Source organism: Orbicella faveolata, unplaced genomic scaffold, assembly GCF_042242905.1.
Source record: "Orbicella faveolata isolate gen_17 unplaced genomic scaffold, um_ofav_v1 contig_13, whole genome shotgun sequence".
In the NCBI taxonomy this organism is placed as follows: domain Eukaryota; kingdom Metazoa; phylum Cnidaria; class Anthozoa; order Scleractinia; family Merulinidae; genus Orbicella; species Orbicella faveolata.
The window spans coordinates 6,249,222-6,262,582 of NW_028301540.1; the positions used below are offsets into that span (position 1 = coordinate 6,249,222).

General features: G+C 41.6%; 1 protein-coding gene across 1 annotated transcript in view; it reads left to right on the forward strand.

The window, feature by feature from the left end:
• The window catches only part of LOC110060769 (uncharacterized), a 44,575-nt gene that overhangs the window by 18,661 nt on the left and 12,553 nt on the right, over positions 1–13,361 (forward strand). Inside the window, exons 11-26 of the mRNA XM_089284299.1 lie at positions 386–427; positions 1,063–1,289; positions 1,849–2,232; positions 2,646–2,859; positions 3,428–3,662; positions 4,450–4,496; positions 5,270–5,542; positions 6,423–6,941; positions 7,197–7,440; positions 7,803–7,849; positions 8,130–8,355; positions 9,231–9,673; positions 10,711–10,949; positions 11,786–11,942; positions 12,521–12,770; positions 13,283–13,335. Of these exons, the coding sequence (XP_089140425.1) occupies positions 386–427; positions 1,063–1,289; positions 1,849–2,232; positions 2,646–2,859; positions 3,428–3,662; positions 4,450–4,496; positions 5,270–5,542; positions 6,423–6,941; positions 7,197–7,440; positions 7,803–7,849; positions 8,130–8,355; positions 9,231–9,673; positions 10,711–10,949; positions 11,786–11,942; positions 12,521–12,770; positions 13,283–13,335 (3,600 nt within the window). The remainder of the gene's footprint in view (positions 1–385; positions 428–1,062; positions 1,290–1,848; positions 2,233–2,645; positions 2,860–3,427; positions 3,663–4,449; positions 4,497–5,269; positions 5,543–6,422; positions 6,942–7,196; positions 7,441–7,802; positions 7,850–8,129; positions 8,356–9,230; positions 9,674–10,710; positions 10,950–11,785; positions 11,943–12,520; positions 12,771–13,282; positions 13,336–13,361) is intronic.

Consider the following 13,361-nt stretch of genomic DNA (forward strand, 5'->3'; position numbering starts at 1 on the left):
TCTAAAAATAGAAAAATTGTCCCATATCATAGGTGCGCGCGAATCCCGAGACTTACGGTCTCCGTCCCCGATTATGGCTCCTGATAAAAGTTAACAAGTTGGTTTCCTTTTTTCGTCGCGGTGTTCTCTAAAAAAAGTAGAAAACATGTTTCTCGTGAAAGTTTGGGAGAACTCAAAAAAGCTGTGGTAACACTCGCCTACGGCTCATGTTCCCACAGCATTTATCGTTCTCCCAAACTTCCACTCGTGTTTCTATAACTCGATATAAACAGGGAACATGTTTTCTATTTCTCAAATATCATCTTAATGATCACTAAGAAGTCCCACTCCATGTTCTCATTACAATTTCACAAAAGCCTTCGTTATGTCATATTTGTTTTTGCAGATATCGTAACAATTGAGGCAAGAACAATTCTGTCCACTGCTCGTAAGTGTTAAGCTTATCTAAATGTTATACGCACGTTGTACGGTAGGAAGAAAAACCTTGGACTGAAAGCAATGTATTTACAGTGAAAACCTGTAACACCATGAACGTTGGAAATATTTCTCAGTTGAATCAGAAATGAGAAAAAATGTAGGCATGAGCTACCGGTTACGTAACACCTGAGACGTTTCAATCGCTCTTTAACACAGCAGTTGTTTTTGACTTATTTGAAACCAAATCTTCTGGTGTGCAAGATTCATTTTCTGATAGTTCCTGTATAAATGAAGAAAAACTGCCGTGCAAACGATTTTTGCCGAAAACAGACTCTTGCCTATGATGAAAAACGTTTTCTGACTAAGATTTTAGTTCTTACTCAGTCACAAAAGAACAATACCGCAAGCAGAATGGCGTTGGTCACAAGATCCTTGAGCCTACGTACTCATTTCTCGCGCCCATAGGCTTCATCGAAAAATAAAACCAAAAGCCTAGGTAAGAATGTTGATAAGTCGTAAACCCTATTGAAGAGATTTGACGGAAACCTTCAGTGTCTCGCTATTGTAACTCGTCTTTTTGCATCATTTTAAAAAGAAGAATGAATCAAAATAAAATTATCTTATCTCTTTTCTCTAACCTTCTAGTTCCTCGTGGTGCCATGAACGAGCCAGAACTGTGTTTCACGTGGCGATCACATGTCAAAACCTTCGATGGCCGCTACTTCTACTTCCCAGGCCGCTGTACGTACAAACTGATACATGATTGCCGGGATGACTTGTTCTCTGTTCACGTGTTCACTGATCCTTTGTGTAGCGATCTTAAAAATTGTCGTCGCGCGGTCAATTTATACCTGGGAGGACTGGACATCAAGGTAAATTCATTTCGTGTAGATGATTAATCGAAAATCATGCAACGTAAAATATTAGCCAGAAGCCATAAATGTTTTTAGATTTCTGGCGCAACTCTATATAGGCAGCAATACGTAAACCGTAACGAAAAAAAAAAAAAAAAACAGTAGTAAGGTAAAGGTAAGGGGAGGCGCGGTGGCCTCATGGTTATTGAGCTCGACTCCGGATCGAGCGGTCCGGGTTCGAGTCCTGGCCGACGACATTGTGTTGTGTTCTTGGGCAAGACACTTTATTCTCACAGTGCCTCAACCCAGGTGTATAAATGGGTACCGGCGAACCTAATGCTGAGGGTAATTAACCCCGCGATGGACTAGCATGCTGAGAGAAGTAGAAATACTCACCTGGTCGCTTCATGCTACTGAAACCGGGATAAGCACCGGCCTGATGAGCCACTTGGCTCGTAAGAAGACTCAACCTTTAAGGTAAAGATTAAGTCTGCATACGAGCCAAGTGGCCTTCAATAAAGAGACTTTAATTAAATTTTCTGAGTTCTAAGTGTGACCAAAGCCCCCCATTTCATAGATCCATCTAGGAGAACAAGATCAGGTGACGGTGGGTGACAAAAACGTGTCACTTCCTCATGTCGTAAACAACGTTGTCATCGAGCAAGTCTCCAACTATGTTATCACGTATGGCTACAATGGAATAAGTGTGTTATGGGACGGGATTGACGCAGTGTACGTACATGTCTCAGCCAATCACAGGAACAGAACCTGTGGCTTATGCGGCAACTACAATGGGTTCCCGGATGATGACGTCATGACGTATGGTGGTCAACAGGTTTCCTCTATCGCTAAATTTGGTAACAGTTGGCGTATGACAGACGTTAACGACTTCTGTCCAAACGTCCGCGATGAAGAGACCAAGAGTCCTTGCAGTTTGGTAACGCAAGGCAATATGACGCAGGTAACTGTCACGAAACATTGTAAAGTCACACAGTTTGGTACGTGCACACGTGGGAGTTCAACAATAAGTTAGTGTCATCACTGGACGTTTTTACGCAGTATGTAAGGTGCCCCTATTTTATAATCCATTATTAATAAAAGAAAGAAAATACAATTTCAAAATGTATTGGGGATTCACACAGGTATAGAGAAACGAGGGCAAAGTACAGAAAAAAAATTCACACGTACACATTGGAAATCTGTTATTTGTCTAAATTACCCCCAAAACAATCCCTGTTCTTCTGGATAAGGAAAAAGTTACGAATTTACTCTAGATTCAAACCAATTAATCTAATTAAAAGGCCTTTACATTTTGTATACATGTTAATGTTTTGCAATAAATTACGCAAGACTGTGATTTCGTTGTCTCTTCAGATACAAAGCATCTGTTCCTATATGCACAACTCGACGTTCTTTCTTTGTCACGTGATCCTTGACCCTGCGCCGTTCATCAAGATGTGCGAAGAAGAACTCTGCAAGTGCAACTTGACTGACCGCTTCGACTGCGCATGTTCTGCATTTACCCAATACTCACGAGCATGCGCACGAAATAAAGCGCCAATTCAATGGAGGACAAGAGATATTTGTCGTAAGTGCTTCTTGATTCTGCATGCACGCCAGCTAAACATGTAAATTTAGTAAGATTAAGTAAAAAACTAGAAATCAGTGACAAAGAACTGAAATTATAAAGTTACTCATGATTACACAAGTCCCTTTTGTGGTCAGTTCATTACTGGGGTATCAGGAGAAAGCCAATTAACAAACCTCTGCGAAGAACACGTTTAAGCGTAATAACAATACCTTAACAGGTTTCTAGATGAGACCTACCTTTATACTTTGGTGTTTTTTTCGCTTTGTTTAAGTTTTCATCTTCTATATGGACTTTTGCAGCTAATTTGAACCGTACGAAGCGAATTGTTTTGGTTAAATTAAACCTATACTGGGCCTTTGATTATCACGTAAAGTTCGTAAGTTTGGTTGTAAAAGGGTCTCTGCAATAGGTTGTGAGAATATTACGTGGAGACGACAATAGTGAATATCGTATACATCGTCAAAGCCCGTTCTTAGCTACAACTCACATGTGAAAAGATATAGAAAATTCATGATCCTCTAGAGTACCAATGCAATTAACCTAAAATACCGCTTTATTCATGCAGCTGTCACGTGCCCAAAAACTTTGGAGTACACTGAATGTGGATCGTCTTGCCCTCCAACATGTCAAATAAAGAAGAGAAATTATGTTTGCCCTCAGCGGTGTCTTGACGGCTGTCGCTGTGGTAACGGCACAGTGTATGATGGTCAGCGGTGTGTGCCTGTAGAGCTGTGTCCTTGTCTTCACAACAAGAAACATTACGCGCCAAACTCAGTTATCAAACGAGACTGCAACAACTGGTTAGTAATTTTGCAAAAACTACGGTAAAAAGAGATACTTACAACGAAAACAATTGATGTAGAAAGGAATTTTGCGCTGTAAATCATAGCTAACCAGTAATTTTCCAGACAACAACTACGACAGCAACAACAAATACAGAAACGACAACAGCAGGAAAAAATCGACCGCAAGCATTCCCTGTAACTTTCTTCTCGTGTCTTTGCGTACGTGAACTTAAGGAAGTGAGAGTAGGCTCCTAAACGGAGGAGACGATCACTTCTGCTCAGACCAATTCCGGCAGTCAATCTTTTCTAATGGCAAATAAAAATACAATGAATAAAATAGAACAAAATAAAACATAAACAATCTACTCTTAGAAAAGTGACAATCATGGAAGTTAGCAGACTTTTTTCTTTTCTATTCAAAAAAAGAATCATTCAAGAGAGGATGAAGGGTAAGACAGCCAATCCCTCATACAGACCTTATTCCTAAGGTTATCCTTCTCAAGTTATTTTTAGATCATTTCCTGTTTCGGAAATCCCAGGGGGGTCTAACATAGCCAGTCCTGTGAAGAGGATTTTGCTCACATTGACAGTCCAAGCGGCTTAACTGCTTTTTACTCCTCCATGCAACGTACGATGTCTAGAAATAATTTGAGCTGGAGACGGATTACCCTGGGAAGAAGATTTGGGGGATTTACTCTCTTGCCAGCCATCTCTTTTGTATTACCAAACTAAGTCACAAAGAAATGTAAACTGAGCTGAAAAAGTAAAACTAATTAATGAATTTTTCTGCTTTGCTTCTAAGTACATGTGCTAATGGTCGGTGGGTATGTACAACCCTACAATGTCCAGGTAAGCATTGTCAAACTTGTAGAAATTAATTGCAATTGCAATAGAAAGTATTTGAATGAAGGTAGCGAATGTAAGTGCAGTTGTTGTGACTTTTCTCGTGTTTGATTAATCACTGTTCAAGTACCGAAAAGGTGATATCAATTTGTTTTAGCCCGTTGAAGTTTCTATTTTAGCCCCCAAACTTCCAACTGAAAAGAATAAATTTGTCTTACAAATAGGAGATGAAAAATAAATTCTAGAATCAGGATATGCCCATTAAACTTCTGTACAGCGGTCGAGACCTCCACCACTCACTCAACCACAGGAGACCCCTGGAAGCTGTACCTAATTACACCGCCCTAGTCCCAAGGGTCCTCTGTTGCTCAGTTGAAGAGTTCCTGAGCGGTGTGCGGAAGCTCTTGGGTTGGAATACTTTTGGCAGACCTGGGAATTTTTCCTTGATGCTTAAGACACGGAAAGATAAACATCTTTCTCATATCTACACCACACGTTGCATGCGGTGCATTTTCATGCATATTTGCAAGAGTTTTGTCACAGTGTGAAAATGTCACCTATGGCCATGAGAAATAAGGAATCATGATATGAAAGCAGAGACCGATAGAACGTAGGTTGATCGGTCTTTGCTTTTATAGTCTTCATTTTCTATGGTAAGTCGATTAGATCACTATTGATCCAACGTTTACCAGCAGGATCATCGCCCGGGGTTGCTTGCTTAAACATTTCAAGAGAAATAACCATTTTCTACCGACTAACCAGGCTATACCGTTCTTTAGGAGTCTGTTCCGCTAGCGGTGATCCGCACTACAGAACATTCGACGGGCTTCAGTTTTCCTTCATGGGAAAATGTCAATACATTTTAGCTAAGGACTGCGTCAATAACTCCTTCACGGTCCTGGTCGATAACGTGCAATGTGGCTCAGATGGTACAGTGTCTTGCACCAAAAACGTGTACGTACATCTCAATGGCACAACTATCACACTCAGGGGAGGAGGGACAGTTCTTATTGACGGCATTCAAGTGGCAAATTTCCCCAGAGTTGCAGAGAGTAAGTAAACCATCGTTTAGCAAAGAGTTAGGCAAAACATACAGAGTGTTTCCACGTCAGTCACGGCAGTCGCGTTACATTAGTGTCCCAAAGTAATCCTGTGGGAGTTGAACTCTTTCTTATGGAAACTGTTGAAGAAATCCACAAACAAATTGTACACTGAAGATGTTTATTCTGTTACTCGTCCTTCCGTCGGTTCGGTACAGCTGAAAGTTACAAATGTAAAGCTCGCGAATCGAACAAATATTGAATTACAAAAAAAACAATACAAATAAGCGACCACTTACATATTTTTGGGCATCTTCAAGCCTAATCAAGATGTCAACATCGAGAAAGTAAAAGGCGAAGGTAAAAGCAAACTTTCCGCCTACACACAAACAACGCACATCAAACTGCTAAGAGCACATGGTCGCAGAAATCACGTGACCCGCCCGGGGGGGGGGGGGGTACAGAGGGGCACGGTAAGGCAAACTGTCTCTAACAGAAACACTTTCTTTATTTAAAATAATTTTGCATGGCTGCTGGCTACGTGAGTGAAAAAGCTTTATAAGACGAAAAGCAACTTTATGAATAAATTCTAGGGGCACTTATAGATAAATTATTTTTATGAAAAGTCCCTGTACACACCGTTATTGGGGAGAGCCGTTAATTCACTGAAACTCCATGAAAGCACAGAAATTTCTATCTGAAACGCTTATTTCATAACGTAAATTAGGAATGATGTTTCCTTGTATCCAGACATGATTTTTTTGTAAGAACTCTACGACGAACACTGACCTGCAAAACACTCCTCAGGCTTCTCTTTCCCAGCTTTTCTCGTTCTTCTATACATTAAAATTCCTGAATTTACCTTTTCAAAGCTGTTGTTTAATCTTTGTAGGTTACATCATCAGGCACCTGTCGTCATCAATGACGTCAGTACACAGTCCTGTTGGCTTACATGTCAAGTGGGATGGTATCTCGCGCGCTTACGTCATGGTACAACCTCGTTTTCGTGGCATGACTTGCGGCTTATGCGGAACTTTCAACAACAACCAAAACGATGATTTGACGACCAAAGAAAACGTCGTGGAAACGAGCGTTACAGCTTTTGGAAATTCCTGGAAGGTGAATCCTGCTTGTAATGATACGCAGGCATCAAAGCACCCTTGCGAGATGCAGATTCAACGAAAGGCCACCGCGGAGAAGCTGTGTAACAGACTCCTGCACGCTCCGTTCACCAGATGTCACCACACTGTGGACCCTGCTGATGGGTATATCGCCAGTTGTATGTTTGACGTGTGCGGGTGTCAGCAAGGAACCCAATGCCTGTGTAGTGCCATTGCTGCTTACGTACATGACTGTGCTAGACAGGGGATCGTTATCGAATGGATAAATTCCAACGTCATGCCGGAGTGTAGTGAGTATTTCGCCCCGGCAAACGGTTTTTTATCTTTGATTCTCCTTTTCGTTTATAAAAAAAAGGCGTATCCAAAAGCCCCTTAGAAAGTTGTCTAAGCCAAGGGCTTATAAATGGCATATTACAATATGCGTTAAACATTGTACCTATTGAAGGCGCTTGTTCATCTTTGTGGTAAGAAAGACACGTAATACGCATGCGTAGTAGACTTGTATAATCGATGAGACGAAAAAATAATCTTTTGGTTATTTTCAGGTGCAGTTTGTTCCATTCAGGGACAGGTGTATCAGGTCTGCGGCTCTTCGTGTCAACGGACGTGCCGCGAAATCTCCATGGACCTCCCTTGTCAGGAGGAATGTGCTGAGGGCTGCAATTGTCCGAAAGGCAAGGTCCTCAGGGAAGATAACCAATGTGTGGCCCTCTCCCAGTGCCCCTGTTACCATGATGGACGTGCCTATAATCCTGGGACAGTAATTAAACCAACTAACTGCAATGAATGGTGAGAGCTGTTTTGATCCTTTAAGTACGTTCGCGCGTAAATTTTCTAACATTGAACATTGATCAATGTTTCACAAGATAACATAGGCCCTTGCGAACCAGTATGCCCTAATTTAAAACTGACTTCGGTGAGTTAAATTGCACGCTTTGTACAAAGAGTCATAACAGTCAAGTTAAGTATGACAAGAGAATGAGCGATTTACCGCGTGTACTCGTTCAGGGAAGATACCAGTTTTTCATTGCAAACCTTGCTGCACTAATACAGGAGTGCTAATAGCGAAAACGGCAGCAGGTTTCTATAAGATTGCGACATCACAAATAACGCCTATCCAGAATGAAAACTTCCGACTTTTATCTCTCCAGTTTATGCAAGGATGGAAATTTTGTGTGTGCCAACAGAACATGCCAAGGTGAGTTATTTTCCGTCTGCTATAGACGTACAAGCTGCCCATCCATACAAAATATTTTAATAACAAATAATTTGCTGTCACTGTTAAATACGGTCAAAAAGATGTTTAAATAAACGATTCAATTGCGTACATCGACGTCTTTCAAGCTTGTCTCGCGCACTACGGTTTCCTATGTGTCGGCAAACGTGTAAACATTATTTTCCCCAAAGTATCAATTAAAGTTAACGTTCAACTGATGTGTTCAAGAAAGGCACATGCAGTTCGTATATTTTTTTCGCAGTTTGTCCTTTGGGTCAAAAGTGGGTAAGCTGTGGCGCGCAATGTGCTAAGACCTGTGACAATTTCCACCTGCCCTGCCTCGAAACAAAGTGCCGGGAAGGTTGTGTCTGCCCTGAGGGTATGGTACTACATGGCCAGCGGTGTGTAAACTCGTCCCAGTGCCTTTGCCATCATGGAGGCCACAGCTACAGGCCGGGAAAACAGATTAAAGTGGACTGTAATACTTGGTATGTTTAAAAAGGTAACAAAGCCTTATAGCAAGTAAGCGCATCGTTCATAATATTTACCGCTTATTATCCGAGCGGAGAATATCAACCAAGGTTAGTTGTTGGAAGTGAGGTCGACATACCAGATGGACACAAGGCACTATTCTAGAAGTGTCCGGAGCAAGCGAGAGTTATAAAGAAGTTTATTATGTAGCTCTCGTTAGCATTTTATTTTCTGATTTGGCTAGTTAGCCGCGCAAAGACATTTCTCGCAATGCCCATTGGCATTACGGGAAATTCCGGCCAGGACTATCAGCCAATAAAAGCGCGCGTTATAGATCCTATTCATAAATGGCTGCCAATAAAAACTCTTTTGTAAGTATTAAAATTAGCCCAGCTAACCTCGTTTTTGAATTGATAATCCAAAAGAATTTTACTCTCAAACGAGGTTAATTGGGCTAATTTAAATGCGTACAAAAGAATTTTAAATTGGCAGCCATTTATGAATAGGGTCTATATCTTTACAAGTTCTAGACATCAGTCAACCATCAATCAACCAATCAGCCATGTAAAAAGAGGATATAATCAAACGTCAGGGCAAAATATGGCGATTTTTAAATAAATCTTCCAAACCAATGATACCACAAATGCATTAAGACAAGACAAAATCACTTTGACAGCAAGTCTTTAGAGTTTATTTTATCGTTGATTCATGGTAAAATCCCCCCAGCTAACGCCATGTTTGGAACTAGAACTCCTAACGCGAGATTTATCGAGACTGGGAAGGAGAATTTATATTGTAGATTTGTATGGAAACGGGATGCGGCTATATGGGTTTAACCTCATGGATAAAGCCGGGTTTTGAAGAAAGTAATGTTCTTTCGATATCTTTTTAGTTCTTGCCAAGGCACTCAATGGTCGTGTACCAATCACGTCTGCCCCGGGACATGCTCAGTATACGGCGAACTTAATTACATCACCTTTGACGGCAGAAGGTTCACTTTCAGTGGAGCCTGTGAGTATCTCCTTGCGCAGGACTCCTGCAATGCCACGTCGACTGGCACCTTCCAAATACAGGCCCAGAACGTGCCTTGTGGAAGCAGCGGCTTAACATGCACCAAAAAAGTTACCATTACCATCAATAACACACTGATTGTTTTAGAACGAGAGAAAGCACCTGTCGTGTCACCGCTGCCCGGCGCTTCAGGCTCCAGTATCACAGTGCGGTTCCAAATCAGCGAGCGCCATTTCTTCATTGTTTTAGAGACTGACTTTGGCTTGACAGTCACGTGGGACAGAGGAACAAGGCTGTACATCACTCTAGACCCAAAGTTCAAAGGTCAGTGGTAAAGGTCGAAATTTTCTGTTCTGTAAGTGGGGAAATAGGCAAGTAAACTAACTAACTGCAACTTGAAAACCTTGCTTTACGTTATGATGGTTTTATGGGGAGCAAGTATGGCGTAGTCCCGGGGGGAGGGGGGTACTCCCAGAAAAATCGGGCTGGGTGTGCGGCCTGCTTCCCAAAACCCTTACCCTATTTATGACCAAAATCTGCGATATCCCCTACCCTATTTATGACCTGACCAAAAATTCGAAACCCTATTTATGACCTAACCCTAAAATCAAAACCCTGTTTCAGACCTGCGTTATAGTTAGTTCCCTAGTTCAGACCAATGTTAAATCACCGTAAACATAATTTGTGAAGGGCTTTTGTTGATTTTCTTTTCGATAATGACGAAAAAGTGGCTCTTTTTAAAAAACATACCCATATCAAGGCTAGAGTGCAAAAACCATACCCTATTTATGACCAATTGGCCAAAATCAGCTAAAATCGATACCCTATTTATGACCAAAACAGCTGAAAACCATACCCTTTGGGGCCGCACATACCTATATAGCCCATACAAGGGAGTTCCCCCCCGGGGGCGCCGTGGCGAGAGCGCTCGCCTCCCACCAAGGGGGCCCGGGTTCGATTCCAGCCTGGTGTCATGTGTAGTTTGAGTTAGTTGTTGGCTGTTGCCTTAGTCCGAGGGTTTTTTTCCAGGTTCTCCGGTTTTCCCTCCTACGAAAAAACCAACACTCCAAATTCCAATTCGACCAGGATAGGGGAACCGCATGAAAACCAGCTAAGGCTGACCACGTTGACAATGTTATGAGAAAATTCATTGTCAATAACAGGACAGACGCGTGAAAAACGGATGTCAATTTGTTTTTTTTTACAATGACAAATTGTCAAATTGTCCGCTCTCGCTCGTTGACCCATCGCATAAATTGTAAATTCATGTGTCTGTCCGCTTATTGACAATGAAAATTAACCAATGAGTGCGCGAGAATCTCTGCAGATATCGTAAAAACATACAAGGTGTTCTTTATCAGGACAAACCTGCGGTTTGTGTGGAAACTTTAATGATGACAGGAACGACGATTTCATGACTCCACAAATGTTACCAGAGACCTTAGCCAATGACTTCGGCGACAGCTGGAAAGTCGAGTCATCATGCCCGGATGCAGTCGTTCCCAAGAATCCTTGCGCGACGAACAAGCACCGTGCACCGTGGGCTCACAAGATGTGCAGCGTCATTCGGAGAGATGTGTTTAAGCCTTGTCATGAAGTGGTTAGTGGCAACGTTTTATAGAACAGAATCGTGGTTGCTAAATGGAGATCGATGTTTGTCTGCTTCTCTGTGGAGATATCTGAACGTGATTCATTGTGGTTTGTGTTTATGTTCAGACTATAATCAACTAAGTCCGAGGCTTGACATGACATCTTCGGTAAACTAGTCTATTCCCTTACCCTCCCGGGAACTCAAGACGGACGGAAAAGGGAGTTTAGAGTCTGGACTATTTGTAGACCAACCCAAGTTCAACTAAACCTTGCTGAGTGCAGACCTCTCGTACTGCCGTTAGAAAGACATCTTAGATTTGACTCCAACAAATCCTGCTGATGACGAACTCATAGAGTTTCATTAAGTGTCTTTGATGGAGTCTTGCTCGTGGACGGAAAAAACACAGACTAAGAATAGTCATTTAGAGACACATATGAATTCAATTTTTTAGACCAGTAAAACTTTGCGATTAAGGCTGCATACACCTTAGTTACACGTAGCCATAGAGAAGCCACCCGTTCATTCCGATACTCAGCATTGAAACGGACTCTACCCATGTAAAGGGATCTTTCCAAATAACAATGGAAAAGATTATCATATAGCGTGCGCCTGAACACGCATTTCATCATAATTATTGTTTTCGTACGGACGTCAATGGCATCTGATTTGTCCTAATTTCGTAATACCAAAAAATCTGGCGTGATCTGCAACTTTCAAAGTGCTCACGCTCCCTATGATTGAGTGATAATAATGACCAGAATTTATTCAATTGATTAATACTTTTTCAAATAATTGCAGAGGCTGTATTTGCCTGAGCTGATCCTTATTTTATGTCCGACCCTCAGGTAGACCCAGATCCCTGGTACGATGCATGCTACCGCGATGCCTGCGCGTGTGACAGCGGTGGTGATTGCGAGTGTCTGTGTACAGCCATTGCTTCGTATGGTCACGAGTGCTGTAAGCATGGGGTGCCAATCAAGTGGAGGACACAGGAACTTTGTCGTGAGTGTTTTTAAGTTTTAACTAAATTAGAAGTTCTTCCGCCCTAATGCCCAGCTGGAAGGGAACGAACTATATAGCCAAGTCAGTAAAGACTCCTTATTCGTCGATCCAGATTCTATGGTTTTGCGGTTCACGATCACTCTTATATGTTTTTTTTAAAGGAAATGTTGAATTTTATGATTGAGGATTTCTAAAGCATGTTTATTTTTAAAATTCACAAAGCAGAGCCAAATTATAGAAGGCGTTATTTACAGAGCATAATTCTAAACTGACTGGAGACTTGTTTCCTTCCAACCATAGAAAATAATAAGAAGGTTAAACGCTTTCTAATTCAGGCGTCTAAGGGGAATGCATTGCCAATGACGTGCTTCCGTGAATCAGAGGACGATAAATCCCACATTCTACGTTCTATGTCAGACACCGGTTTTGTTTTAGAAGAACCCCACCTACAAGACAAATCACCAGGGAATCTGCCTGCTAATATTTATACGGTGAACAATGTCATCCATGTTTTGAAGAATAGTAGGGTCTGAGCTTTTGATTCTTTTGACATGTCTTTGTTTCATTTCCTTATACAGCCATTCAGTGTCCACGCGAGGGAAAAAATTGCTTTGAGTACACCGCCTGCGGAACAGCCTGCCCCAAAACGTGTGAAAACCTTTGTGACTTCACTCCATCTCGTTGTCCCGTGCGATTTGAGGGATGTTCTTGCCCAAACGGCACAGTACTGCATGACGGGAAATGCATTGAGCCCGGGAGCTGTCCTTGTCAGGTGGGAGGGGTCGACTACAAGTCTGGATCAGTTATTGTGAAGGACTGTCAAAGATGGTGAGCATGCATTTTTGGAAAGCTAAGAGTATTTAATTATCATTTATTTTTCAAGTTATAAATTTACTTAAAACCTGCACATAACTCAGAAGAGAAATTCAGTGCAATATAAGCGGCAACGTTGTAATAAGTGGCAATCTGAGTATCACACATTTCGTGTGGTGTATCAAAGTTCCTTTTCACACAGAAAAACATTAGCCAGGTTACGGTTTACGCACCTTGAAAACTTAATTTTTAAAGTTCGTCGTTTGTAATCGGTGTCAATCTTCTCCCTCCTTCACCATCCTTGCTCCTTTATGGTATATTACTATCCCTTTGCTATTTTTCCATCTTAGTAAACTATTATTTTCAGGTTTCCTACAATTTAAATGCAATTTTGTACGCGGCCACGATAACTCAAAACAACGTCACTGAGCTCCTTTAAGCTAACGGAGTTTCTCCTATCGTCACCATATGGTCTACTTCACAACTTAAAGACTAAAAGACGCATCTTATATTAACTTTCATTTCAGTACGTGTCAGTCTGGATGCCTTTCTTGTACTGGCCCTAAATGTTCAACTTCAGGTACGAAACCTCTTTAAACAATTTTG